Source organism: Vombatus ursinus, unplaced genomic scaffold, assembly GCF_900497805.2.
Source record: "Vombatus ursinus unplaced genomic scaffold, bare-nosed wombat genome assembly UNPS02014770.1, whole genome shotgun sequence".
In the NCBI taxonomy this organism is placed as follows: domain Eukaryota; kingdom Metazoa; phylum Chordata; class Mammalia; order Diprotodontia; family Vombatidae; genus Vombatus; species Vombatus ursinus.
The window spans coordinates 10,712,127-10,739,413 of record NW_020954548.1 but is presented as its reverse complement, the minus strand read 5'-3'; the positions used below and the strand labels follow the sequence as shown (position 1 = coordinate 10,739,413).

General features: G+C 39.4%; 1 protein-coding gene across 2 annotated transcripts in view; it reads left to right on the top strand.

Annotated features, from left to right (window-relative positions):
* Positions 1-27,287, top strand: part of ADAMTSL1 (ADAMTS like 1) — a 397,281-nt gene that overhangs the window by 239,507 nt on the left and 130,487 nt on the right. For both annotated transcript variants that reach the window (XM_027862672.1, XM_027862671.1), the window contains 2 exons: positions 2,764-3,065; positions 10,719-10,848. In XM_027862672.1, the coding sequence (XP_027718473.1) occupies positions 2,764-3,065; positions 10,719-10,848 (432 nt within the window). The remainder of the gene's footprint in view (positions 1-2,763; positions 3,066-10,718; positions 10,849-27,287) is intronic.

Below are 27,287 nucleotides of genomic sequence, written 5' to 3'. Positions count from 1 at the left end.
TTAGGAAAATAAATTGCTTGTAAGAATAAGGCTGTTAAAGCACATTGTATGATGACTAATATTGATAGACTTAGTCCTTTTCAGCAATGAAAAGATCTAAGACATCTCCAAAGGCCTCATGATGGAAAATGCTATCCACATCCAAAGAAAGAACTAGGGAGTTTGAATACAGATCGAAGCATACTATTTGCTCTTTTTTTCTTCTGTTGTGTTTTGTTTCCTCTTTCTGGTAGTTCCTCCTATTGGTTCTAATTCTTACTTACAACATCACAAATGTGAAAATATGTTTAATAGGAATGTGTATGTATAGACTATATCAGATTGTGCACCATTTTGGGGAGGGAGGGGGAGAAAAATTTTAAAACTCAAAAGCTTATGGAAGTGATTGTTGATAAATCAAAATAAATTAATAAAAAAGAGAAAGGTTGTTAAAATGGGACATGCAGTCCATAATTTGACCTAATTTTTATACATATTGATGAACTCCATGGAATTACACATGCCAGTCAATCAACAAGCATTTATCAAGTACTTCCTATGGGCCAGGATTGGCACACACATACGTGTGATTTCTTTTGCTTTTATAATTTTATAATTGAATATTTCTGGGACCTGTGATTTCACCAGTATGGGCAATTCCTCAGCAAAACAGATACAGAGCCATCTATGACATAGTACATTATGTCTGAGAGTTGATGTAGCCAAACAATCCATAACATTGCAGTTGACCTTGTGATGAGCATCTTGAAACTTGGGTAGTAGGCTGGTCTTCAGGAAACAGGCATACTCACTACACTCCTAGGATCTGTATTCAGTGAACTTCCTATTTGGTAGGACCTGCAAGAATTTATGCTCTGCTAGAATCACCTCCAGACCATACGGAGGAAGACTTTAGTGAAGGACTTATTCTTAAAAAAATTAAATTCTGTTTTGACATTCTTGCTTCCATGGGTTGTATTCACATAGTAAGTTCTATGGGTATATGTGCATGTAGAATTGGTGTGTGGGGTGGTTAGGAGAAGGTCATTTTGAATGTATGCTTTTGTTTTTTAGACCACTGAAGGTTTCTAAGAATGACACCACTTCAAAGTTACACATATTTTTTTGTGTCATTTTTGCATTAAATCTCTGAAAACCTCAATAGTCAAATCAACTTCACAATGAAAAAGTAAGGGAGTAAAGTTTATGATGAACAATTCCATGGAAGAGATCCTGTGTGGTCATTTATTCCTCCTTCTCCTTTCTGACAGGGCTGGATTGTGACCGGGCAGGCAGATATTCACAAAGAAGTCTTACTTTTAAGCTATGCCTGCCAAATACTTGTGGTTGTGTTTGTTGCTCTGGGTGGAGTTGCACTCTTATTGCCCTATCCTCACTGCTGCATACACCTTGGCAGAACATAGCCCTGGGCCCAGGGATGATCAGTGTCATATTCCTGAGTCTGAAAACTTGGACTTGGTTGGGTTTTTTTTTCCTGTGGGATTTCAACTTCACCAAACTAAACATGAAACGTTTGTACTTGATATGGGTTTCATGCTATGACCTTCTTATCAATTCTTTCCTTTCCTGCCAAGTGGAGAAAACAGAAGCCAGGTTTTTGTGCCTGCTTTGTATTTTACATGGCCCTCCCATGAAAGCAGTCGAATCTTGGAGAACTCGAAATGTCATCCTCAAGATCTTGTGACACACATTGTGTTAAGTAGAAAAAAGAAAAGGTCACTGGCTCCTCCTGAGTTTTGGTCCTGGCCCACGGTCACTGCTTTTGAATACTTCTGGGAAATATCAAAATGTTGGGTTGGAATTTGGGGCATCACCCTGGATTCTGGACAAGCATTGAGAAAATAGTTCTGACAAGTGTGGAAAATTTCTAATGACTCGTCTTTGGGGTTAAACAAACTGGTATAAACACAAAACCACCCATTTACTATGGCGTGCCTGTGGGCCTAAATTTATACCATAGCATTTTTCTACTTTATAAAAAGAATCATAGTTCAGACTAATTAAAAGAATGTGTAAGGATCAGGCCTTCCCTACATTCTTGGAAACCTCTAAATATATATGTGTGATTATAGATATAAGATCACTCTCTCCCTGAACCTCAGTTCTCTCATCTATAAAATGAGGGCATTGAACTAGATGTCTCCTACGGTGCCTTCCACATCTTGATTCATTATTCTAGAATCCTAAACATATGCATACAAATATATATGTGCATGTTTGCATATACGGGTGCATATATATGTATATATATATTTTTTTTTTGAAGAGCATACTAAACTAAAAAGTAGAGCAAGTTTCAGACTGTGAGGTCCAGACTAAAAAATCCTGCCATCCTCCCTCCCCCAACTCCCTGAGCTTATTATACACTACTTATTAGCATCATCATTCTTGCACTGTAAGAATTCCTAGAATTTTGTAGCGTGCACAAATGCTGGTATTTAGAGCAGGGAGAGAAAAAATAAATTCCCTTCCCTGATGAGCTAACACTGGGGGTGCAAAGCAGGAGGCCAGGCAACCCCTAAGCAGCAGGTGGTCTGGGTCATTGGAATGCTTTGCAGCCAGGGGTTCAAATAACACTTGTGAAGAAACCCATCCAGAAACAGTGGCCTTGCAGCTCATGAGCTAAAATGAAGCCCACCTCCTTAAGACAGGGTGGCTTGTAGCCACAAAAACTCTCAGATAAGGGATGCTGCAGCTTCTATCCCCTATGCTGTCCCTCTCGGGACTTCTTATCTTGTCTTCTTGTTTGCTTGCCTGCTGCAGATTCATCCCTGAGGCCTGGTCAGCCTGCACGGTCACCTGTGGTGTGGGCACCCAGGTGAGGATGGTGAAGTGCCAGGTGCTGCTGTCTTTCTCCCAGTCTGTGGCTGATTTGCCCGTCGACGAATGTGAAGGTCCCAAGCCAGTCTCCCAGCGTGCCTGCTATGCCGGACCTTGCAACGGGGAAATTTCTGAGTATAATCCTGAGGAGACAGACCTGCTCTATGGTGGCCTGCAGGATTTTGACGAGTTGTATGACTGGGAGTATGAGGGCTTCACGGAGTGTTCGGAGTCCTGTGGAGGAGGTGAGAAGGGCAAATTCAGTTCAAACCCCTTTCCCTTCTCCATGTTTTGTCCTGTCTTCGTGTTTTCCCTTTCTGTGTGCAAATGTGCTGTGCGAAAGATTTGTTTACTGCCTCTGTTCCAAGGATGGTGGGAGGGAGGGAGTGGAGGAAAGAGGTCTTAACGCAGAGTTAGACAAAATGAAACACAGATGTATTGCTCTTTCTTTTTTTTTTGGCCTGACTGGGTTTCATGCTGTCAGCCTTGAGTGGCCTATGAAGCTAATGTTCTTACTTGCAGTTGTCTTTCTGATGATTCACAATACAGTCTCAGTACCGCTGATTGGGAAATATCATTGACATAAACATGGTGGAACCCTTGACATGCAATATCATTTATCTATGCTCTTGTCTCAGAGTATGTGACATGAACCAAGACATGGGATGTCTAACCAGACTGTCATATTCCCACTGAATTATTTGACACTCCGATTATATCAACAGGTTGTACCTCCTGGGGACATTTTAAAATTTTTGGATAATTAATAGTTACGTGGATGGCATAATTAACCCTAATGGTGCCTGCAGCTATTTGGACAGTGCTTTCACTTTACGTAGCTATTTAAACAAATTACTCATCTGATCCTCACTACAATGTGGTTTGGTAGTATGGATATTATTATACCTTTTTAACAGATGGAGAAGTTGGGCGACAGAGAAGGGAAGTGATTTTCCCAAAGCCCTACATACAGTAGATAATAGACCAAAAATTTAAGGCTTTGATTCTAAGCCCAGTATTCTTTCTATTACATTGGACTGTCTCCCTAATATATCTGTTTAGATGTTAGAAGTTTGGAGCTAAAAGGGATTTTAAGAGTCCTTTTCTCTCATTTTATAGATTAAGGCACTGAGGTCCAAAGAAATAAGATAACATATACCGATATCACACAGCGAGTAGCAGAGTTGGAACTAAAACCTAGTTCTCTTGAATTTTATGTATTACATACACTATTTCCTTATCACTTGGAGAATGACTTAAGGTCAAGGTCATGAGCTAAAAAATGAAGTCCTATAATGACATTCTGTATGGATCTGCTACTCACTAGCAGATTCCAGAATCCATTGCTTGATACAGGCTATCTTTAAAGGTCTTGGGGTCATGAGTTGCTGAATGAGAGTATACGTGACAGCATCAACATTTTGTCTGTCTTGCTCTCCTCTTCCCACCTCTCCCCACAAATACATAATAGTGACACAGGAAATCATGGGAGAGCCCCTGCCAACCTCACTCATTAGCAGTCAATAAAACCCTTTGGGTGTGGAAGGGTCTTGATATCAGGAAATGTTTTCATCACCAAAGATTCCCAATTAGGTAATATTAAAATGCTAACAAGAAGTCCCCTGGGCATTGCATTTTTAAGGCATCTTTCATCATCATTGAGGGTGGAATAATAAATATGACCAAAGAGCTCACAGTGGAGTTGAAAAGGCATTGAAAAATGGAACAATGGCAAGAAGAAAATGGTCTTTTTATACAACAGGTCTTTTACTAGGAATTTAATGGCCTGACCTTGGGACTCTTGTTTGTTTCCAAGTCTTCCAATTTCAAACTCTGGAATTCAAAAAGGTTTTAATGGAGAGTCCTGGTACTTAAAAGTCTAAATTCTTCCAGCTGATTTTTGTAAGGCAGCTTACTGGAAAACCACTCATGTATTGCTTGCTTATACATTTTCAGGGCATCACTTCATACAGAACTAGAGATGTTTTAAAAGACTTTGTTATCACAAAGAACAGGGGAAGCTGAGAGATCTAATGGAAAGGCTGTCATAGCCTTTGGTCCCTTTCCTCTGCCAGGGTGATGAACAGGAGATGAGCCAGTTGAGTTTCTGTCCCTAATTTCCATGATAGAATTGATTAATGACTATTTCTAGCCTAAGAAAAATACACTTGATACAAAATGATATTTATATATGAGCTAAACCCAGGCAGTCGTGAGTTTCAGCTACAGTAAGCTGAGCCTCCAATTTTATGAGCAGATGGAAAAAATAGATTCAGTAATGGAATATATAAATAACTATATGCCTTTATCTTCAAAAATCCAGTCATTCCACTGACCAAATGGGAACATAAGATCCAAAGTATATTGTATATATGGAATGTATTTAATTTAAAACATTTTCTGTGTATTGATTTGGGAGTAAGATCTGAATGTTTGATGCACCAGTTGATCCATGCCTGTAGGAGCTGAGTCTTTGTATAACATAAATTATACATCTTACAGAGCCAAGAGAGGAGAGTTACTGAAATTTCTTAGGTCTCAAACTGTCAACAACTGAACACATTTACCTATAGTTGTATCACTGTGCCAAGGTAATATTTACTTCTAAAATTCTACAGTTGAAAATTCCAAAGTGGTGAAAATATGCATGGAAATATGGTTCATATGATGTCCATATGAACTTTTAAAAAGCCCTTTCAATATATGGAATGTATATTTTAAAGTCATTGCTTGACAGCAACATTTTATTGTCTTATCAACTTTGATCTTCCACCAAAATGTTACCCAGGAGATTTTATAAGTGTGTGTGTGTGTGTGTGTGTGTGTACACATATACATATATGTGTGTGTATACACATTTATATAATAAATGCATATATACATATATATTAATCATTTTACCTAAAGTCAACCAAAAATGTACAGGATTAATGAATAGATTCTAAATCAATTTTTTGGTTGCAACATAGGTCAAGATTATTTTATTGCTTTTGTAGTCTCAAGAGATGAAACTAAATAGATGCAAAAGTAACCTTTCACCTTGCAGAGGTAGCAAGCAGAAGGAACTAGTTAGTAATTTAGCCTGTCGTTAGTGGCCATATTTCCCAGAGCTGTCATCAAATATCATGTAACAATTATGCTATTCTGGTAGATATAAACACTGAAAATCCCATTTGCTGGAAGATTGAAAGCAAACCTAAACCTCTTAGATTTGTGTCCTGGGTCCCACTCTTACCTCCTTGTTTTATGTCAGTGTCCCATATGTGAACTAACAGTTGTGCTCGATACCAGATTTGAAACTGATCAGCTTCATAATGCTTAAATATTAAGCAAATAGATCAATATCAAAATCCAAGTGATAGAGAACTTGACATCAAGGATATTTCAGGAAAATAAAAGGTACTTTTTCATAGTGTATTTTTCTTTATAAGTTCTTTCCCTGGTATTTTGACCAAGAAATGAAAGTTTTGCCTCATTTAGGTGATAATGACTGATTAGAAATCTGTATTAAAAGCTTACTATATTTAAGATACAGAGCTATGGGCTGGTATAAATTCAAAGAAATGTAAGGCACAATGACTTCCTTCAAGAATCTTACAATATAGTAGAAGAATTGAGATGTGCATACAAATATATTTTATATATTATATATTATTACATGTTATATATACATATTACATATTATAATATACATATTATACCAATATGTATAATACCAAAGAGAATATAGCAACAGTATATGAGATGTAAGTAAAGTGCTATGGGAATTAAAGAAAGAGATCACCTGAGGTGGGGGAAGATGGAATTAGGGAAAGCTTTTTTTGGAGGAGGTGATATAGGATCTGGGTCTTGAAGGATGGGTTGAATTTTGACAAGGAGAAATGCCCTAAGAGGAGCACTGAGCATTTAAAGTACAGGAAGCATTATGAAGAAAGCACAGAGATAGGAAAATGCAAGTAGTCTAGTTTGACTGGGAGAATGTTGAGTATAAGAAGTAGAGTGATGTGAAATAAACTTTAGGGCTACAAAGCACTTTATGTATCGTCTCCCCTATTAGAATGGAAGCTTGGTATGAATAGGAATTGTTTTGTTTTTTCTGACTTTATTCCCAGGGCCTACCTGGGAATGCCTGGCATTAAGAGGACAATTTAAAAATATTTGATCCATTGATGAGTTTATTTGAGTCTTACAGACACCTTATTATCATGATTTTAAATGAAGAATCTGAAACTCAGAAAAGCAAAGGGATGTGCCTAAGGTGACTGAACAGCACAGCTTACAGGTGACAGAACTGGGGCCCAAACCCAAGCTTTCTAAATGTAAATCCAGAGACCACACGGTCTTTCAGTATAAATTTTGTCTGTTCCAAGTTTTCTTTCTCACTTACCAGATATTGTTTTAAAAAATAACGATACTTAAATTGCTAAAACATGAATGAGAAGATGGTTTGGGGCCTTTTAAATTTTGGTTTTAAATTCAGATTAATGGCACATACATATGTATCTGCTCTTCTGAGACTTTTAGATAAAAATCTTAAAGTATAAGTTGTAAACATAACCTTTTACAACTATTTTTCCTGTAAACTTATCTTTTAACAAAAGGAGGAGTTTAATTTTAGTTTAGATACATAGACACGTCTCCTTTCATACACATAAAATTGTTTGGAACTTTCATAGCCAGATGTGTAGGAAAATAAATTAGAATGAACTATTATGGCACATATATCTTGTATTCAATCAAAGACTCGGACTTTTAAGACTCAACAAATGGTCATCCAACCATTACTCAAAAGCCTCCAATAATATGTGATATACTATTATATGTAGTGATTATGAGTACCTACCAATGAAACCCTTCCACACATCACACAGATTTTTTTTTGACCTAAGAAGATTCAAATTAAATCTTGAACCTCATTTCTTTAAAAGTCACAAGAGATGAAAATGGAGAGAGTGCACCCATGGCAACATTTTTAAAAGGCTGATGTCAAACATTTTGTTTGAGAAAATTTTGGCTTATTTTACAGATGAAGAAGAGGATGTGTGGGTTTGATAGACAGTAACCAAATACTTTTAAAGCAATAGGCATTCTAAGTGAACATTCTAGGTCAATGTTGAGACTCATCTGTGGGTCTTAAGATGAGAGCAAGAATTTCTTTGGGAAACAATTTGGAAAGGAGATAAAAGGCTTCCACTATAAAACTGGCTAATAGTGATGAACTAACTGGTGAATGACAAGTGAGTACAAAGAAAGATTTGATTAGAAAATGTGGATTATATATTGTGTGTAGTTTGTCTTTCGTTCTCAAAGAGGACCATGACATCAGGAAGATCATGAATTGGTTTTAAGTGAGGGAGGGCTGTGCAAAGTCACCAATCTCACTTTCTCCTCCAGAGCCCTCTGGGTCCAGTGACCAGATATAGATCAGGATGACTGGAGATAGCCCAGGATGTGATGGGAGACCTTGGCCTTTTTAAGCTAAGGTCTTTAGGAGTTCTTCAGTTTTGACTGAAGCAACACCCATTCAGTGATTAGGGCTGTTTAAGAAGTGAACCAAGGGATGGCCCCTTTAACTAAAAAAAAAAAACTTTGGGAAGGGAAGACCCTCAGGGTTTCTGGCCAAAAGAGAAACAATTACTATTTACATTCATTCATTCTGGGCCAGGAGGGCCCAAAAAACGAACACTGAGTGGTGCTTGGGCAGGAAACTATTGTTGTCCAATCAATGAAAGCCAGAATGAATTGGGCTTCAAAAGTGGTCTTTAATAAAGAAGTATAGCCAGTAAACCCCAGGATATCAAGGTAGGTTTCAGCCTTCAAGATTTACCTTCCTTTGGGCAGAGAACCCTCAGGTAAGGGCATGATATCCGAGGAGGGGAGGGGAAAGGAGGGGAGGACCAGTGTTGCCCAACTGGAACTGACCACTTGGGTCCCTAGTGGGCAGCTCTGACTATTCACAAGTTGTGGTTTGTCCTTTATGTGCACTCAGAAAGATAGTGAAAATATCATGGTCTTAGGGACAAAAAAACCTAGATTCAAGTCCTACTTCTGACCTTAACAGCTATGTGACTATAGACAAATCCTTTATCCCCTTCAAATCTATTTCCTTATCTGTTCAATGGCTATAATATTTCCTATTTTGTTTTATTCACTTTGTAAACCTTAAAGCACCATACAAATTGGTTGTTATAATATTTTCAAATTAAGATATAACTAATACATATGTACATAATTTTATATCAATATTTTCATGCATTTAATGAATGTTGGTATTCCCTCCAATGATGTGGATATGTAATTGGATAATATATGTGTGTATGTGTGTACACACATAATATAAAGTGTGTATGTACATACTTAGGCTCCAAGAATCCATGATTTCATCTCTCTGGACCCTCCGTCAGCTATCATAGCGTACAGTGCCTCTGAGTCATAGTAAACAGTCTTTGTAAATTGTGGTGAGTGAAAAAAAAATGTATCGGTTGGTGGTCAACCCTCTGCTGATAAGCCTACCTACACCTTATGTAGACTGGTCCTTGATTGGCAAATATGGACCTGTCACTAGAACCGAATGCAAAGTTTTTCCAGGCTAAAATGTCCTACTGGAATTTGAGCATCATTCTTTAATACTGTAGGGTCACATCCATGCCATTGTCGGGGTTCATAGTGGGACTTCATTCAAGGGTACATGTATATAATATATATAGTCTATTTTTCATTGTTTTATGGGTAGATACATATAGAATTTATAAAATGAACTATATAATAGAGCATTATAATAATATAAAAGATATATACAGCAATGTATATTCATACATATATTTATAGATATTTAGATGTATGTGTGTATAGATGTATTATATGTATATACACATGCATTTTATGTGTATATATGTATATATGTGTATATATATATCTCTGAAAGTGACTTTGAGTGAATGTTCTATCTGGCCTTCTCCCTTAGGACTGTACTTAAATTATCTCAGACAAATTAGTGTCTAAGTTATTCTTGCTGATCACTGGGGAAGCAGATTCTACTGTGTCTCTTGGTATTTGAAAAACGCCAATTGCTGCCATTTGATACTCTATGTAACAGAGGTGGAGTGGTTTCTAAAGCTCCTACACATTTGGCCTCCAGGCACGGAGGCACAGGCTTTAGAGTTGGGGGGGGTTGCCCCTAAAGCATGGACTGCCAAGAAACCCTCTATTCTACTGGCACAGGTTCACGAAACTACAAAGAAAAGGGTTTTAAATGGAATTAGTCAGCACAGCCCTTCACTTCCCTTTCTTCATTCCAACTTCCAAACCTGTACCAGGTCTCTGCAGCAACGAGCCAGAATCACGAGGAAGCAAGAGAAGGCTTTAAGCCCTGGGTGCTGAGGCACCTAAAGAACACGGATCTTTGACAGTGACTCCAGTTTACAAAACGTTGGATCTTACACTATTGGTTCGTGCTTCCATTCCAAGTACAACAGTCCCCTGTTGATGAAAACAGAAAGTGTGAAGGTCATAGAGCCATTTTTTTTTTACACCCTACCCTCTTTCTGCATTAAATTATCACTTTTCACCATCGGTGGTGAAACTGTGGTGGCGTCTTGTTTGCCATGGCACTCAGCGATACAGGGCTATATTTGTTGGAACTTCCATTGCCTATTTTCCTTTGACTGCCCTCCTCAAGGGGCATCCATTCAGAGGCCACAAATCTCTGAGCACTTTCTCCCTTGATCAAGTGATTCTTGATGAGATTGGCAGCTCTGAACTTTGAACTGCCCATTCTGACAAGCTCCAGGATCCATACCAGCCACCAGGACCTCCCACCGGTTCCCTTGTCTACACTTCATCACCTTATTTCTGAGCTTTCCCTGCACCCGTGGCCTGATGGTGTGATTTGTGCGCAGGTGTCCAAGAGGCTGTGGTGAGCTGCCTGAACAAACAGACGCGGGAGACCGCAGATGAAAGCCTGTGCGTGACTAGCCGCCGGCCACCGAAGCTCCTGAAATCCTGCAATTTGGATCCCTGCCCTTCAAGGTAAGCTACTTGTGGGCCCACATTCTGAAAAGCAAGGGGCCAGGCTGGGTGCATCCTTCCAAAAGGCACGGAAAAGCAGAACCCTTATTGTTACCCGATGTTTTGAAAACCAATTAGCATCAGCTCAAACTTCTAGTTGAATCCACTTAAATTTAATTGAAACCAGGGCTGTTGAATCCTGGCCCGGTGGGCGTTCACGTCCTCCAAAAGGCTGTCGTGGCTGGTGCGTCCGTGTGCCGCTGCTGCCATGCATTGGAAGGAACATTCAGATTACTAACATATCCATGATGCTTGTGGGCTGTTCTCCCAGGCTCTAACACCATTCTAACTAATTAGCCTAGACCTCGGGGCATTGGGAGTGGGGAGTTTGTGTTTTAGAAACACGGGGCTTGCCATAGGATCTGGGTGGTATAACTGACCCGCTGTGAAATCTGTAGGCTCGCAGCATGCAAATTCATTATAGCATGCTCTCTCGGGGTTGTGTTGTTCCATCCGCATAAAATCAATTAGGGCATTTCATTACCGAGCCCTGTCTGTGTTTCATTATTACACAATCTAAAGTCTTAGTTAATCAATCCAATCACTTCTAAAGTCCACGTAATTTTATGGTGTCTTACAATACTGGCTTTTCAGATACTCTTCTATAGCATAATGCTCTGATGTGTCATTTTTCTTTGCAAGTGAATAGTTCAAAGGACTGGAACCAGCCTTTCAGATCTGCTAATGGGATGAAAAAAATGTCCCTTCACAAGGAGTTGATATCCTGGATGTACAGGGGGAAATTTAGCTTCTGAATCTAACTACTTCCGTGTCTCTTCAGGGATGGTTGTTTCTTATGATGTAGCAGAAATTTGGGGAACAGTGCCCAAGTGCCATTCTCAAAGGTCTAATATACTGACTTCTCTGGAGCTGATGCACCCTTTATTTTGGGGAGCAATGCCAGTCACATAATGGAGAGAGAACTAGATTCTTGGACAGAGAAAGGAAAGGAAGCAGCATTATATACTCATTTTACTCAAGAAAAAAACTAAGGCACAGAAAGGACTTAAATTCATAGCTCCCTAATTCTACTTTTTCAGCTTATTATCCCAGGGATGTGCTAGTGCCAGATCACATCATTTCTGGAAAGCCTGTTGTTAAATTTTCAGAAAGTGTGATTATTTACACCTCAGAAATCAGCAAATGCTACAAACCAGGTGATTTTCTAGACTTAAGAAAATGACAGAAAAAATTTCTTACTTCTTCTCTCCCTCTCTCTCTCTTCTTCTTTCTCTCCCTCTTTCTTTCTCTCCTCTGTCTCTCTCTCTCACTCTTTCTCCCTCTCTCTTCCTCTTTCTCTCCTCTTCCTCTTTCTCTCCTCTTCCTCTTTCTCTCCCTGTCTCTCATCCTCTTTCTCTCTCCCTTCTCTCTCTTTCTGTAGTCTACGTAGTTGCTCACATAAAATGAGTTAATACACAAAAAGCATTTTGCAAACCTTAAAACACTATATTAATGCTAGTGATGATGGTGATGATGATGATGTCATCCCCATTAGAATGTGAGCTTCTTAAAAGTTGGGATCACACGTTTGCCCTTTCTTTATATCCTCAGCATTGAGCACAATGCCTAGTACATAGAAAACATTTGATAAATGTTGGTTGACTTGCCATCATGTCAGTCACTTTAACTATGTCATCTCTCCACGGGCATCCTGAACCTCTCTAATCACAATTTCTTGGCTGCCCTCTGCTCGGGAAGCCCTTCATTCTCAAGGAGTGAATTCCCAGGAACTTTGTCATCTTCTGCATAACCAGTGAATGTGGGGAAAATGCAGATCAGGTACAAACCATAGCACCAGCTCCTTGTCTCTTTCTAACCTACAGTTCTTGTCAGTATCTGGAAAGGAGCATTATGATTTTTCAGCACCTCCCCCAACCCCTCTCAGGTTCCACTCTCTGGCAGCATGATCAGCCAGCTGTAACTACACAGCCCAAGGCAGAGAGGTCTAGGAAATAGAATCAAGAGATCTGAGTTCAAATCTCAGCTTCACCACCTATCAGCTGTATATCCTTGAGCAAGGCACTTTTCTCTGGCCTCAGCTGTTTCCTCATATGTTGGAATGACAAGAGATTGGAGCAGATAATCTCTTAAGGTCCCTTCCAACTTTAAATCCTAGGGCCAGAGCCAGTGTTCCTTCTATTCTGACCACCCTCCAGCAGGGGTGGAAAGGTGATGTGAATTGACTGCATACAGAGGCAGGAAAATAGCAGCAACTGCTGCTTTATGCTGACAATTGCTATATTTTCTGCCCTGCTTATTTCTTCAGCGTTACTATAAAAACAGACATAAGACCCATTTCTAAACACAGCCCAGAGTCCTTATGACATCCAAATGCTGCGTGTATATGGCTCACCTCCAGCAGGAAGCAACTTGGAGCAGACAGCCTCACACACCTGGAAGCATTTGGGAAAATCTTCCAAACATGTGGGTATTGCTCTCCTTGTCCATAAAATATAGAACAGGACACACCATATTCTCTGCTGGCCCAGATAAATACCTCTGGTTAAAGTTCATTGTTAATAATTCATAGGAGCATAGATTTAGACCTCTGAAGCCATCTACCCCCAAGCTCCCATCTTAATGATCAAATCAATAAGCATTTATTAAATGCTTACTATATGCCAGGCACCATTAAGTACCAAGGATACAAAAAGAGACAAAAGTCTGTCCCTGCCCTCAAGGAGCTTAAAATCTAACAGAGGAGGCAATGGGCAAACGAATATATAAAAAGCAAGCTCTACTCAGGATAATTAACAAAGGAAAGGCTCTAGAATTAAGAGGGGTTGGGAAAGGCTTCCTGTAAAAGACAGGATTTTAGTTGGGACTTAAAGGAATCCATCATCATCATCGTCATGATAGTAAATCTTTATATAGTACCTGCTATGCTACTACTACCATACTACCATACTACTAGTGCTAAGCACTGTGCAAATGCTTTACAAATAGTTATCTCATTTAATCCTCACAATAACTTTGGGAGGTAGGTGCTATTTTTACCCCCATTTTACAGTTGAGGCAAACAGAAGTTAAGTGATATATACAAGGTCACACATCTAGTAAGTATCCAAGTCTGGGTTTAAATTCAGGTCTTCCTTACTCCAGACCCAAGACAATCTCCTGAGGAGATTTAAAGCAAAGGAAAATAAACATTTTGCCCCCCAAAAAATGAGTCCTAAGTGTATGAGACAAGATTTGAATCCAAATTTCTTTGCTCCAAAGCCAGAACTCCTTCAATTGTACTATAGAATCTCCCTCAGAAGCCTGGTTAGATTATCCCCACCTGATCCACAGTAGACCTTCCTGTTGATCTAAGGATAAGAGTACTTTAAGATGTAAGATGTGTGCAGTCTTCTCTAGATAAACTCCGGTCATTGATAGGATTTGTTCCTTTTTTACCAGCCACCCTTCGTTTTCTGGGAAGACCTTTCATTAGGTAGCCTTAAGGGTTTGTCCAAAGTCTCTATTACTCTTATGAAACTCATAGGGTTGTTCTTGGAGACTTGAGAAGATAAAGTCTGTTGAATTGCTTTAGAATCTGTAAAGTACTCTAGAATGTGTGATACTAAATTGTATCCCTTCAAAGCTCTGTGGTTTCATTCATTACAATATTCATCCCTTCTACTGACACACATACCTCACCCCTCCAAGGCTTGGTAATCTGTGCTATAGCAGAAAAACTTATCACCCCATGGCTAGCCCCCTAGGGACCAGCAGGCATTAGCTAGGCTGCTCCTTGAAAAACAGACTAGAAATCTGTCACTGAGCCCATCGCCAACCCTTGTCATTTTAGAAGAATCTGTCATTGTTTGTGCTCCCAGGCATAGCCTTTGAGAACATAGGGTCACCTCCACATTGCCAGAAGGTATCAGAGTAGTTTGATATTATTACAACTTCTAATATTAGCATGACATACTTCCTAATCCAAAGGCAAGGATCTTGTCACAGGGGTTGGGTGGAGTAAGGCTATTCTATTGAACCTCTCAGGGTGGCCCCAAGGGGAAGGCCCTCTGCCCCCTGAGAGCAGGAAATTGTTTTAAGGTGTAGGTGGGAAAGGAAACAGGATTGGGAGGAGAAGCAGATGAGTTCCTAATTGTATGCTATTTTCCTCTAACTTCTGACGACTTTTTCCAAAATTTCCCTCCTAGAGAGAGCATCAGAATAACTGTGCTTTTCTTTGTTTTAATTCTCTACCTTGAAATAAATGGTTTTATACTCAGGGAGGAAAAGGAGGGAGGGGAAAAGGGGAGACTGTTAGAAGGGGCACAGAAGCAAATAAGTTATTGTTATTACTTTGTTAAAGTTTATGTCAATGTTAAAAATAAATTTAGTTTAGAAGGGTGAGAGAAAAAGAAATTATTCTAAAGCCTGTCAGTCCCATGAGATTTGGCTCTTTTATTGCCATTATTTAATCGATAAGCACTTATTAAGTGCTTGCTGTGGTGCTAGGCACTGTGAAAAGTGTTTAGAATATAAAGAAAGGCAAAGTAAGGGCCCTGCCCTCAAGGAGCCCATTTTCTAATGAGGGAGAGAGAATGCAAATAACTGTATATATATACAAAATAAGTCCAGGGTAAATAAAAGATGATTCTCTTTTTTTGTTTGTTTGTTTGTTTAGTGAGGCAATTGGGGTTAAGTGACTTGCCTAGAGTCACACAGCTAGGAAGTATTATGTATCTAAGGCTGAATTTGAACTCAGGTCTTCCTGACTCCAAGATCGGTGTTCTATCCACTGTGCCACCTAGCTATCCCTAGAAGATAATATCTTAAGGAAGGCCTGGGAGAATAGTAGGGGGTATGAAAAGGCTTCCTACAGACAGTAGGTATGATGAGCTAAGAGAAAAGAGGAGTGGGATCAGATGTTACTGTTATTTATTAAAGTTCATAGCAGTTTTTCAAATAGGTTTAGTTTGGACCCCAAAAAAAGAGGTCCAAAACATAGCAGTTCTATGTGACTTTCTTTGGTCCTTTAGATCAGTGTCCTCCAAAATGTTTTGATTGTGTGCCCCAATCAGGTAAAACACAGTGGTGCAGCCTAACACCATGAATATTTACTTATTTATAATAAACCAGGCTTGAGTCAGATAGACCTGTCTTCAAATGCAGCCTCACACACTTACTAGCTGTGTGATGCTGATCAAGTCACTTTAGCCTGTTTGCCTCAGTTTCCTCATCTGTAAAATGAGCTGGAGAAGGAAATGGCAAACCACTCCAGGATCTTTGTCAAGAAAATCCCAGATGGGGTCACAAAGAATTAGACACAACTGAAATGACCAAACAACAAAAATAAACACTATTATGTTAATAAGTCTGCATTATGAAGTACACAAAAAGTAGACATTTTAAAAGGACGAGATAAAATAATATTTGATACTAGGATCAATAGAGAATTACTGGAGTTTATTGAATGTGGGAGGATGACATGAAGGGACCAGCATTTTAGAAGAATCACTTCAGCAGCTGGGTGGAAGATAGATTGGAAAGAAGAGAGACGTGAAGGCAGGGAGACCATTACATAGTCTAATGGGGTAAGGAATCTTGGGCCTCAAAGCCATATGTGGCCCTCTACGTCCTCAAGTGTAGCCCTTTGACTGAATCCAAACTTCACAGAACAAATTCTTTTATTAATTTATTATCCTCACCCCTGGTAGGAGAAAGGTTATGTAAGCCTGAAGTGGGATGTGTGAGTGGAAAGGAGACAGAAGTAAGAGATATACTGAACATAGAAACTGCAAGATTTATGAGCAGATTGGATATACAGGGTGAGTGGATATACGAAGATGACATGGGAGGCTGTAAACCTCCAAAGTGGGGGCTGAGACTTCACCGCAAGGGGTTCACGCCCTGATCCCAAATGATGTGTGATTAATCAATCAGAGAGTGGGGAAATAAGCTAAATCTCACCCTCATAGGGTTAACTAGTCATAGGGCTCATCTCCAAGACCACTATACCCAACCTTATCTTCTCTACATTCTTCTGTTCCACCCCCTCCTACTGCTGTGCCAGTCTTTACCTTGCTAATTCTAAGCTTGGTGTTATCTAAGGGAAGTTTTAACCTAACCACTATCAGGGCATCTATATGTGCAACAGCTGTTCACAGACCAATGGGGAAATTCCACAATATACCCATCTTCTCTCTCTCCCAATTAGCTGATGGTTATGGTATTGAAGTCAGAAGACCCGAATTCATTTCCCAGCTCTAACACGTTACCCGTTGGATGACTTTGGGCAAGTCACCACCACTCCTCAGAGGTTGGGTTTTGTCTCCTGACTGGAAGTTAGTGGTAACCTTTGACAAACCAGGGAAGTTTGGAAGATGTATGGGCTTGAGGGGAGAAATGAGAGCTGAGGTACAGGGCACAACTTATCTGTGCCTGCTCATCCTATGAGACTCACTTTGTCTCATCAGAAACAAAGAGAGGGAGGACTCTTGCTAGTAATTTTTAAAATCCTATTTTCCTCACTCTCTGATTAGGTGATCTTGTACCTTTTGGGGTCAGGCTATAGACCTCTTAGAGCTCAGCCATGGCCCCAAGAGAGACCAGGCCTCACTTTGGAGACACCATAGCTTTTACACATTTCTTAAGAAGTGACCCAAGATTTAAGATTCTCTGAAGCAGTTGTAAATCTTTTGAACTGTAGAAAGGCCCTCTTTTGTAGGTCAGACAACCTGCTAAAGGGAGGATCTTGAATTTAAAGCTTGAAGAGCTAAATTTGGAATACTGATTGACATGTACTAGCCAACTGGCCTTGGACAGATCCTTTAATCTTTCTGAGCCTCAGCTTATTCACCTGTAAAATGGAGATAATTTTGATCACCCAGCTTGTGGTGAAGAGAGTGCAGTGTAAGCCCTACAGTGTTTTATCAACATGACATGGCTTATTTTGCTTTTATCAAGACCTACGATTTCATCAGTGTTTGAAACATCCCTAGTATAAACTCTCCATTGACATCTATGGCTCAGTCAGAGTTTTAAACAGTTTCTTGGGCATTGAGCGGTTAAATGATTTCCCTAGGCTCACACACACACAACCGACCTGTGTCAGAAGCAGGATTAAATCCAGTTCTTAAGGCCAGCTCTGTATCCACTATGGCACACAGAGTACCTTGTTGCTTCTGTTTTGGTGATTTTTACCACCAATCCTGGGAAGGGACAGAAGTTTTCTCCTATCTTTATATCCATCGATGGACCACTAGATGAGTATTCCAGGTTAGTAGGTTACTTGAGCAAAAATCTGTGTGTGTGTGTGTGTGTGTGTGTGTGTTTGTGTGTATGTGTGTGTTCATACATGTATCTGTGGGGAACATGCTCATGTGTATTTCCCAGAACACTCAGTGAAAACAGTAGACTAAGTATGTTTAGGAGAATTATGTTTTTGATTATAAGGGTTGGGGCCAACGTTATGGGCAAGTAGAGTAGGCAATGGCTAGAAGACCCCAATGAAGGAATCTAAGAGAATTTTTGAGTGAGGAGAAAGGGAAAGTATGGTGGCAACAAGAGAAAAGGAAGAATAGGGAAGCGGGGCACCAGTGCTAGAGTCTGAGAACTTCACAATTTTTCCCAGGGCTAGCCTGATAAAGTAGTGTTTCTTGGTTGTGTTATTAGAATCTATGCACGTTTTTTTTTTGTGCAGATTGATGGCAAAGAAGCTATCATAACAGGACAGGCATTTTCTGTCCACCTCCATCTGAGTAATGTGTCTCCTGGATCCGTACAACCCCACTTCCAACCTCACTGGTGCTGTGAACGCCCTGATTAATTGACTCAGAGCAAAAATGTCAAATGTACAGCATTTATCATTAGGAAACAAATAAGCCTCTTGTTCCCAGTAAAGCTATTGTTCTATTCTTGTCATCTCATTTAGACACTGGGAAAAAAAAAAAACAACTTTTTTTTTTAGATGCAATTCCTCCCCTTAACATTGGGAGATAAATACTCAGAGGATGCTATCTGATATTTGTAAGTGTTCTAGTTGATTGTATGCAAAGATTGTGTCTTAGTAGAAAGAGAGCAGATGTGGAGTCAGGAGTCTCCAATGGGTTTTAATCTCCAGATTTCTTGAGCCTTTAGACCAGAGGTGCGGAACTTGCGGCCTCTAGAACTGCTTTAGACCCAGGTGAGTAATCTGACCATCTCCTGCATGTAAGACCCAAAGTCTTACAACGAGTTCAGAAAAACTTACAACAACTCATGAGGTTGACTGTATAATCATTACTATTTTCGTTTTATAAAGATAAAAATGAGTCTCAGGGAAGTTAGGTGATCTGCCCCACATCATCAAACATATAAGTATAGGAGCTGGGAAATGAACCCAGGTCTTCTGACTCCATTACCAGGTTCTTGCCACTCTGACACACTGGCTCTCTCAGCCTGTTTTCCCATCTCTAAAAAATGATAGAGGGGGCAGCTAGGCGGTGAAGGGGATAGAGCACCAGCCCTGGAGTCAGGAGGACCTGAGTTCAAATTCAGATTCAGACATATAACACTTACTATCTGTGTGACCCTAGGCAAGTCACTTAACCCCATTGCCTAGCCAAAAAAAAAGAAAAGAAAAGAAAAGAAAAAGATAGGGCAATCCACCCAATGTGTCAGAAGCCTTCCCTGAGGTTTTCAAAATGTTATGGTTTCAGTGCTGCACTTTGACTATCCATCTAATGGCCCTTGTTCTCACTATACCACTGACTCACTTCTCTGAGCCTGCCTCCTTCTCATGGATGAAACCCAGTCTCCTTTTCAGTTTTAGACCCAGCTCGTTGTCCATCTCCAAGATATAAGTGTGGATGGTCCAACCCAATGAGATGTCCATCCAACTGAGTAGCATAGTCTGAACATACAAATTGTTTATCTGTTTTTCTCTGTAATGATAGTTACAATAGGCTATGCTCTTTCCAGTGATTACAGATACAATTTAGGTGGCAAGAGGCGTCACAAAGTAGTGGAGTTCTGGATTGTGTTCAAATCTACCTCTTACACTGTGTAATCCTAGACAAGTTATTTAACCTCTCTTAAACTCAGTTTCCTTACATGTAAAATGGAGATAATAACTGTATTACATAGCTCTTTGAATTGTGAGGATCAAATAGCATAATTAGATAAATCACTTTGCAAATTTTAAAGTACTATATAAAAGTCAATTTTTACTGACTACTACTACCAATTACTGTTCATTCCATTGGTGTTTGCTATATGGATTATTACGCTAGACTCTTTTGAGTGGTTGTACATCTCATTGAAAAGAGTCCAGCCTAATAATCCACATAGGAAACACTAACTGGATAAATAGTAATCAGTGGTAGCAATCAGCAAAAAACCCTTGATTTGTTCAGTTGTGTCCAACTCTTCAGGACCACATTTGGAGTTTTCTTGGCAAAGATACTGGGGTGGTTTGCCATTTCCTTCTCAAACTTATTTCATTTATTTATTGCTGTCCAGTCAGTAAAAACAGTAGATCTCACTGAGGGTCACCTAAGTCATGCAGTGGTTAGAGCATGGGCTTGGAATCAGGAAGACTTCTCTTCATGAGTTCAAACCTGGCCTCAGACTCTAGCTGTGTAACCCTGGGCAAGTCACTTAACTGTTTTTTGCCTGAGTTTCTTCCTCTGTAAAATGAGGTAACTTCATAGTATTCCAGGCCACAATGTATAATCTACACAATATAACCTACCTCAGTGATGTCAGACTCAAATAAAAATGGATCCCTGCTGCTCACACATTGACTTAGAAAACCACAAATTAGCATTATCTGTGTTGTCTTATATTTTTATTTCTTTTTTGTTAAACATTTCTCAATTACATTTTAATCTGGTTCTGCCCCCACTCAGGAGAATTTGACACCTCTAATTTACAGACAGGAACAGCTGGAAAACCTCACCATCTATAGGGAATCTCACCCCCAAAGTTTAACAACCACATTTTCTTATTTCTCCCAACTGAGGCAAAGTAATCATGCCCTCAGAAATCATCTCTCTGCTTTGGAACAGCAAAGGCATGAGCAGCACAGGAAAGCCAACAAGCGCCATGATGGGGGGGGGAAGACACCAAGACTGTTATTAATTATAAGTATTTGATAGCTTGGCCAGTGTGTGTTGAAAAGATTTGGTAAACGTGTGTGGAGGAGGGGAAAGAAGTAAGCAATGAAAGCCAGATGGCTGAAAATGAAGGAAATTCCAAGCAATTTCTCCAGCTTTGTTCTTACATACTTTCAAAACTAAACTTTTATTCCAATGCAACAAAGAACAGCTGAATGGTACAGAACAGATAAACAGTGAAGAATGAGGTCCACAGTTCTAGTATAGTGTTTGGTTCTCTCTCCCTTCTCACTTTTCTCAAACCTAGAGTTGTTCTTAGAAAAGATAAGAATCAGAAAATAAGTTTGGGTATCCCTGCCCAGGAAGGCAGAGTTAAGAACCAAAGAGAATTGCTGGCTTAGAGTTCATCTAATCTCAGCTTTATAAGACTTCATTTTTGGTCCTACAGAGTACCTGTCTTTGCTTGATATAGTAGAAGTTTTTAGGTATTATAGGAGCCAATTATTTCCAGTTTCAATTTTTCTATTTACAAAATTATAGAATCATGGCCTTCAAGTTGGAAAAGGACTTAGAGGACAGACAGTCCAACCTCCTCATTTTATACACAAGGAAACTGAAGCCCAGAGAAGTTATGAGTCTCACCCAGAGTCACACCTCTACTGTCTGAGGCAAGTTTGGAACCCAGATCTTCCAAACTCCAAGTCTTGTGCCCTATGCACTGTATCACACTGCCTTCCTAGTAGCTTAATATAATAGACACTCATCTCACTAATCTTAACTAATCTAACTTGGAGGTTTTAGGATTTGGAACTAGAAAGAAATTCAATTTGATGTTTATTTTTTTTTCAATTATCAAGCATTCCCCACCCCACCCCCACAAAAAAAAACCTTGTAACAAATATGCATAATTAGACAAAACAAATCACCATACTGGCTGTCTCCAAAAATGTGTGTCTCATTCTGTATATTAGTCAATCACCTCTCTAGTCAGGAGGTGGGTAATATTTTTCATCATTGGTCCTCAGGAATCATGACTGAGTCATTGCTATGATCCAGCTCTTAAATCTCAAAATTATTCAACTTTATAATATTGGTATTATAAATTTTAGCAAACATTGATCAAGTAGGAAGGGAATAAACATTTATATAGCACCTACCATGTGCCAGGCACTGTGTAAAGCACTTCATAACTATTATCTCATTTGATCCTCACAACATCCCTGAGAGGTAGGGGCTGTTATTATGCCTGTTTTACAGTTTAGGCAAGTGAGATAAACAGACGTTAAGTGACTTGCCCAAGGTAACACAGCTAGTAAGTATCTGAGGTCAAATTTGAACTCAGGTCTACTACTTGCCTAAGTGCCCTGCAGAACGATGTCCTGGGGATACGAAGAGGACAATGGAAAAACAATTCTTGCCCTCAAGGAGCTTACATTCTGTTGGAGCAGGTGTATCAGAGTAAATTAATTGTGGAGAAAGTATGAGAGAGCACTAACAATTAAGAGAATTAGAAACCTTTGGGTAGTGTCACCTGAGCTGAGCCGAGATAGAAACTAAGGCCTCTAACAGGCAGAATTGAAGTAAGAGTACAACCCAGGCAAGGAAGACAGCCGGTACAAAGGCGTGGACGTAAGTGCTAATATAATGAGGATGATAATTACTAGCATTTACGTCGTGTTTTCTATGTGCCAGGCACTGTGCTAAGAGTTTTGCAAATATTATCTCATTTGGTCCTCACAACAACCCTAGGAGGTAGATGCTATTATTATCCCCATTTTACGGCTAAGAAAACTAAGGCAAACAGGTTAAGTGACTTGCCTGGTGCCACGTAGCTAGTAAGTATCTGAGGCTGCATTTGAACTCAAGAGGCTGAGACAGAAGAGAGAATGACTCTGAGGTGGTAAACCTCTGTGAGTGAAAAAGGATGATGGTATGGTCAAAAGAAATAGGGATGTTTAAAATGTAGGACAGTCTATGATGGATTCTGTTTTGGACAAAATGAGTTTAAGACACTTACAAGATATTCAATTGGAAGTGGGAGATTGAAGCCTCAGGAGAAGATGGATGAAGGAGTGGGGAGCTAGGTGGTATTACAGATAGAATGCTAGCCCCGGAGTCAGAAAGAACTACTGTATAAAAAAAGAGTTACTGAATAATCTCCTCCCCTCCCTTCTCCTCTCCTCTCCAGAAAACTGAAGCCAAAAATGGGGGAAATGACCTTTCCAGGGTCACACAGGGAGTAAGAAAAAGAGCTAGGATATGAACCCAGCTCTTCCATCTTCAAATTTAATGCTTGCTCTGCTTACACAGTGAAAGAAACAGCCCTTTCTATGGCCTGTCCTGAAGGAGGTTAGAATAGTCGGTAAACATTCAAGCTTTGATCTTTTGCTCTAATTGTCTCCGTTCTTTGCACCTGTTAGTAGCTGAGCTCAAGCTAAGTAATATTGGCTTCTTAATGCAGACTTCTTTTTCACTTTTTATGAATTTTCAGGAGATACTTTTGGTTTTAAGAGCCAGAGTTTCAATATTGTCTCTGGGTTTCAGCGCTTACTCTGATGGGCACCTGAAGGTTTTGCCAAAGTGTTACTGGCTCTTTCCTTGTGCTTTCAAGTACTTAAAACAAAGCCCACCAAAGCTTATTGGCATCCTCAGAAATAATGTGCAGATTCAAAGGATATGTTTAAGTCCCTTTTTAGGTTTAATGCTATTGCTGATGCTGCTCGAATCCAGATGAGTCCCCAGGCATACCCCACGTAAAGTTGATCCACAATAATGTCGTTAATACAGGATAACCAAGCCCCACCATTTTTAATACATTATTACTAAGCCCCTCCCTGAAGTTAAGGTTCCAGCTGTAATGGCCTTCAGCCCTCCTTGGAGACCAGCCCAGCACAGCTCAATCCAGGCCTACAGACTAGTCAAGTTGGAGTTTGTTATTCTCTTGTTTTGTTAAATATCACAGAGAGATAATTAATTAAACACTTGTAAGGACAACTCACTTACTTAAAACTATTTAAACCAAAAGATATCAAGAGAATTGTTTCAATCTGCTGATTTTGGAACAGAAATGAAAATGAAAAAAAGGATCTTGAGGATTTCTTAACTTTTGACTTAACTTTTAATCCTGTAGAATATAAATTGTTTGAGGCCAGGGACTGTATAATTTGTTTTGTTTTGTTGTTTTTGTAGCCCTAACACCTAGTATATTGCCTTACAAAAGCATAATGTTTGCTATTGAACTTCTGGAGGTCCATTGCCCCACTTGGTTGACTACTCTTCTGGAGTCCTGAGGAAGGGAATCTGAGGGACGTTCATGTTTTGAAAAGTCAAGCTCCATTTCTAACCAGCAGTTCTGTACTAGGGTTCAGTATATTCCCATTTCTTTGTTCCTCTGGGAAAATGAGTTATACCTGACTTCCCCAGATGCTGGGTTTACAAAAACTTCCTGGAGAAGCTGACTACTTCAGTCCTTTGTTCACATATATGTGTGTGTGTATTCATATATGTATGTGTGTATATATTCATATATGTGTATATACATATAGTAAAAAAAAAAAAAAAACAAGCCTCCCAGGCCTTGAGTTACCATACTGTTAGGAAGCTAATTAATAACATCAGGTTGGATCTGCCTATACTTTATCTTTCAAGACCCATTTCTTAACATTTCAATTAGATTACCTCATTTGATGTTATGGTAATATTATTCCTATGTACAATAATGTATTAGGTCCATGAAGCACCCACCACTACATTCTAACATAAGCATTAGCCAAATTCCATTTTTTTCCTATGAAGACAGGCTTCTGTTTAGGTATGAACTTTTACATCAACATAAACCCAACACCAGTGCCCCAAATTAGCAAGACTGTGTTTAAAACTGTACATCCTTTTGTATGAAAGAATTTATTTGGTACCTACACCTGAGGGACTTTAAAAATTAAAGAATGGGATTAAGAATTCTCTTCCCTGGCTATAACTTAAAAGCACACATTGCAAACCAGTTCACTTAAATCTACCCAAGAAAGATCTTGTCTCTGAGGTTAAATTCAACTTGACTTAGTCCATGGATGTGTGTGAGAGCTAAGACAGAAGCTTTCTCTTTGATTTCTTAACATCTATGCAAAATGGCCAGTCTCTCATTCAAATCCTCAGATGACCCCTCCTGGTATTTTATTTTTTAATTCATGGGTCATCTCTAGAAAAAAAGGCTCCACTGACTACCTGCTCCACCCACTCCTACTAGATACAGTAGGAAGGAAATCCATGAAAAAAAATGAATGGAAAAAATGTTGCTGCTTTTGAGAAGATACCTATTTTTCATTTTCTGAAGCAAATTATTAATTCCCATAGCCTCATAGGTTTACAGATTTAGAGCTGAAAGGGATCATAGAGGCCATCTTGTCCAATCCCATTATTTTACAGATGAGAGAACTGAGGCCCACAGAGATGCAGCAACAGGTCATAAAAGAGGTAAGACTCAGAGATCTTCTCACCCCAAATCCACTGTTCTTGTCACAGTTCCATGATGCCTCTAAGATAGTATCAAATTAAAAACATTAATTCCTCCCAAGTCCACCTTAGAGGACCGTCACACCCTCACACATTTCCAAGATAACCATTTGAGAAACATTATCCTAGGTCTGAGTATCTTCCCATTCTTTCCTCTTTCTTTTTTCTCTTACTTGTGTTTTTAAAATAGATTTCTGAAATTTTTCAGTATTACTCCTGTTCTAATAAAGAAATGGAGTTAGGTTAAAAAAAAAATGAAACTAACATACTGTGTCCAATAGCGTATGCTGCCTTCCACAAATGTAGTCTTCTACTTTTCCACTGAAAGGAGAGAGGTTGATTTTGTCAGTAGTCCACTATCATGAGGACTGATCATTGCTTTGAATTGAATTCTAGTGTCTTGTAGCGTCATTGTCCTCTACATGACTGTGGTCATGGTATACTTTGTTGTCTCGGTTCTGTTTACAATGCTGTGTATTCATTCAGACAAGTCTTCCCAAGCTTTTTATTTTTTCATTATTCTTCGTATTGGTTGTTTCTTATGGTGCAGTAATATTCCATTGCATTCATAAAATAGAATTTATTTAGTCACTCCCCAATCTATCAGCACCACACCTACTTTGTTCCCAATTTCTTACTAGCACAAGTAGTGATAAATATGTGCTTTCTTTCTGTCATTTCCCTTATTCTTTATTCTTTGTCTGTCTTTGAATCCCAATTGATTTTGCATCATATTCACTTTGTGTCACCAGCAAATTTTTTTATGCATACTTCTTGTTTTTATCCAAGTTGTTAGTATATCGAATGGGTGAGTGCCCAAAGTATTAGATGTGTCCCTCTTGGTTGGTATTGACTCACTTATCTTTGAGGATAGTCATTTAGCCAGCTGTGAATCCTTTTCTTTTCTTTCTTCTTTTCTGAAATTCAGATATGGCCTGTCTGGGCATCATTCCCTTATCTTCCAGTCAAGTAACCTTTTCAAAAAAGGAAATGAAGTTAGCTGGCATGACTTCATAGACTCACAGAATTTCAGACTTGAAAGAGAGTTCAAAGGTCATCTAACCCAACCCATACTTGAACAGGAGTCTCCTCCACAAATATACTGACAGATGATGCCAAAAACCTTCCGTAATAGGAAACCTACCTCCCGATGCAGACTTTCTACCAGGGATGTTTTAGAATTAAGTTGGACCTATCTCAGTCAGGGTAACATCCATAAGACCAGGGCTAAACCAAAACAAACCCTGAAGGTCCATTAGGGTTAGGCCTCTGCAGGAGTAAGATTATGCTTAACTAGGTTTTCCTTTTAGCATATTCAGTTAGATTTTTTTCTGCTCTTATAAGTAGAGTCCCTCTGTCAGGGAACTGTGTCAGCCCTATGTGTTTTCCAGAGATAATGGACAAATGGGCAACCATCAAGATTTCCCTGTTCCTAAGGTTTCAGTATCTCTGCTGATGCCAGTACCTCCATATACTGTCTCCTTCTCAGAGGAGGGACTGTTTCATTCTCTGTACCTGTATCCCCAGCACCTAACACAGTGCCTGGAACATAGTTGGCACTCAACAAATGCGTGTGGATTGAATGATTGAATTTGAGCTTCTTTCCATGATAGGTATGATAGGTATGATAGGACCATGGCTTCCCTGATGGACCCGACTTTCCATCAGCTTCCCTGAATCAGTTTCTTCCCTTCAAACAACCTTATTCCCCACCCCGCCTTCTTTGATGCAGGTTCGTGATCTGGGGAATAAAAAAATCCCACCTTCATATAGTCTAAGCCTCTCAGAATTGACGAGTGATTGAGACCATATAAGTCAACCCACCCTAATCATTGACTGACCAGACAAGGTTCCAGACTGAGA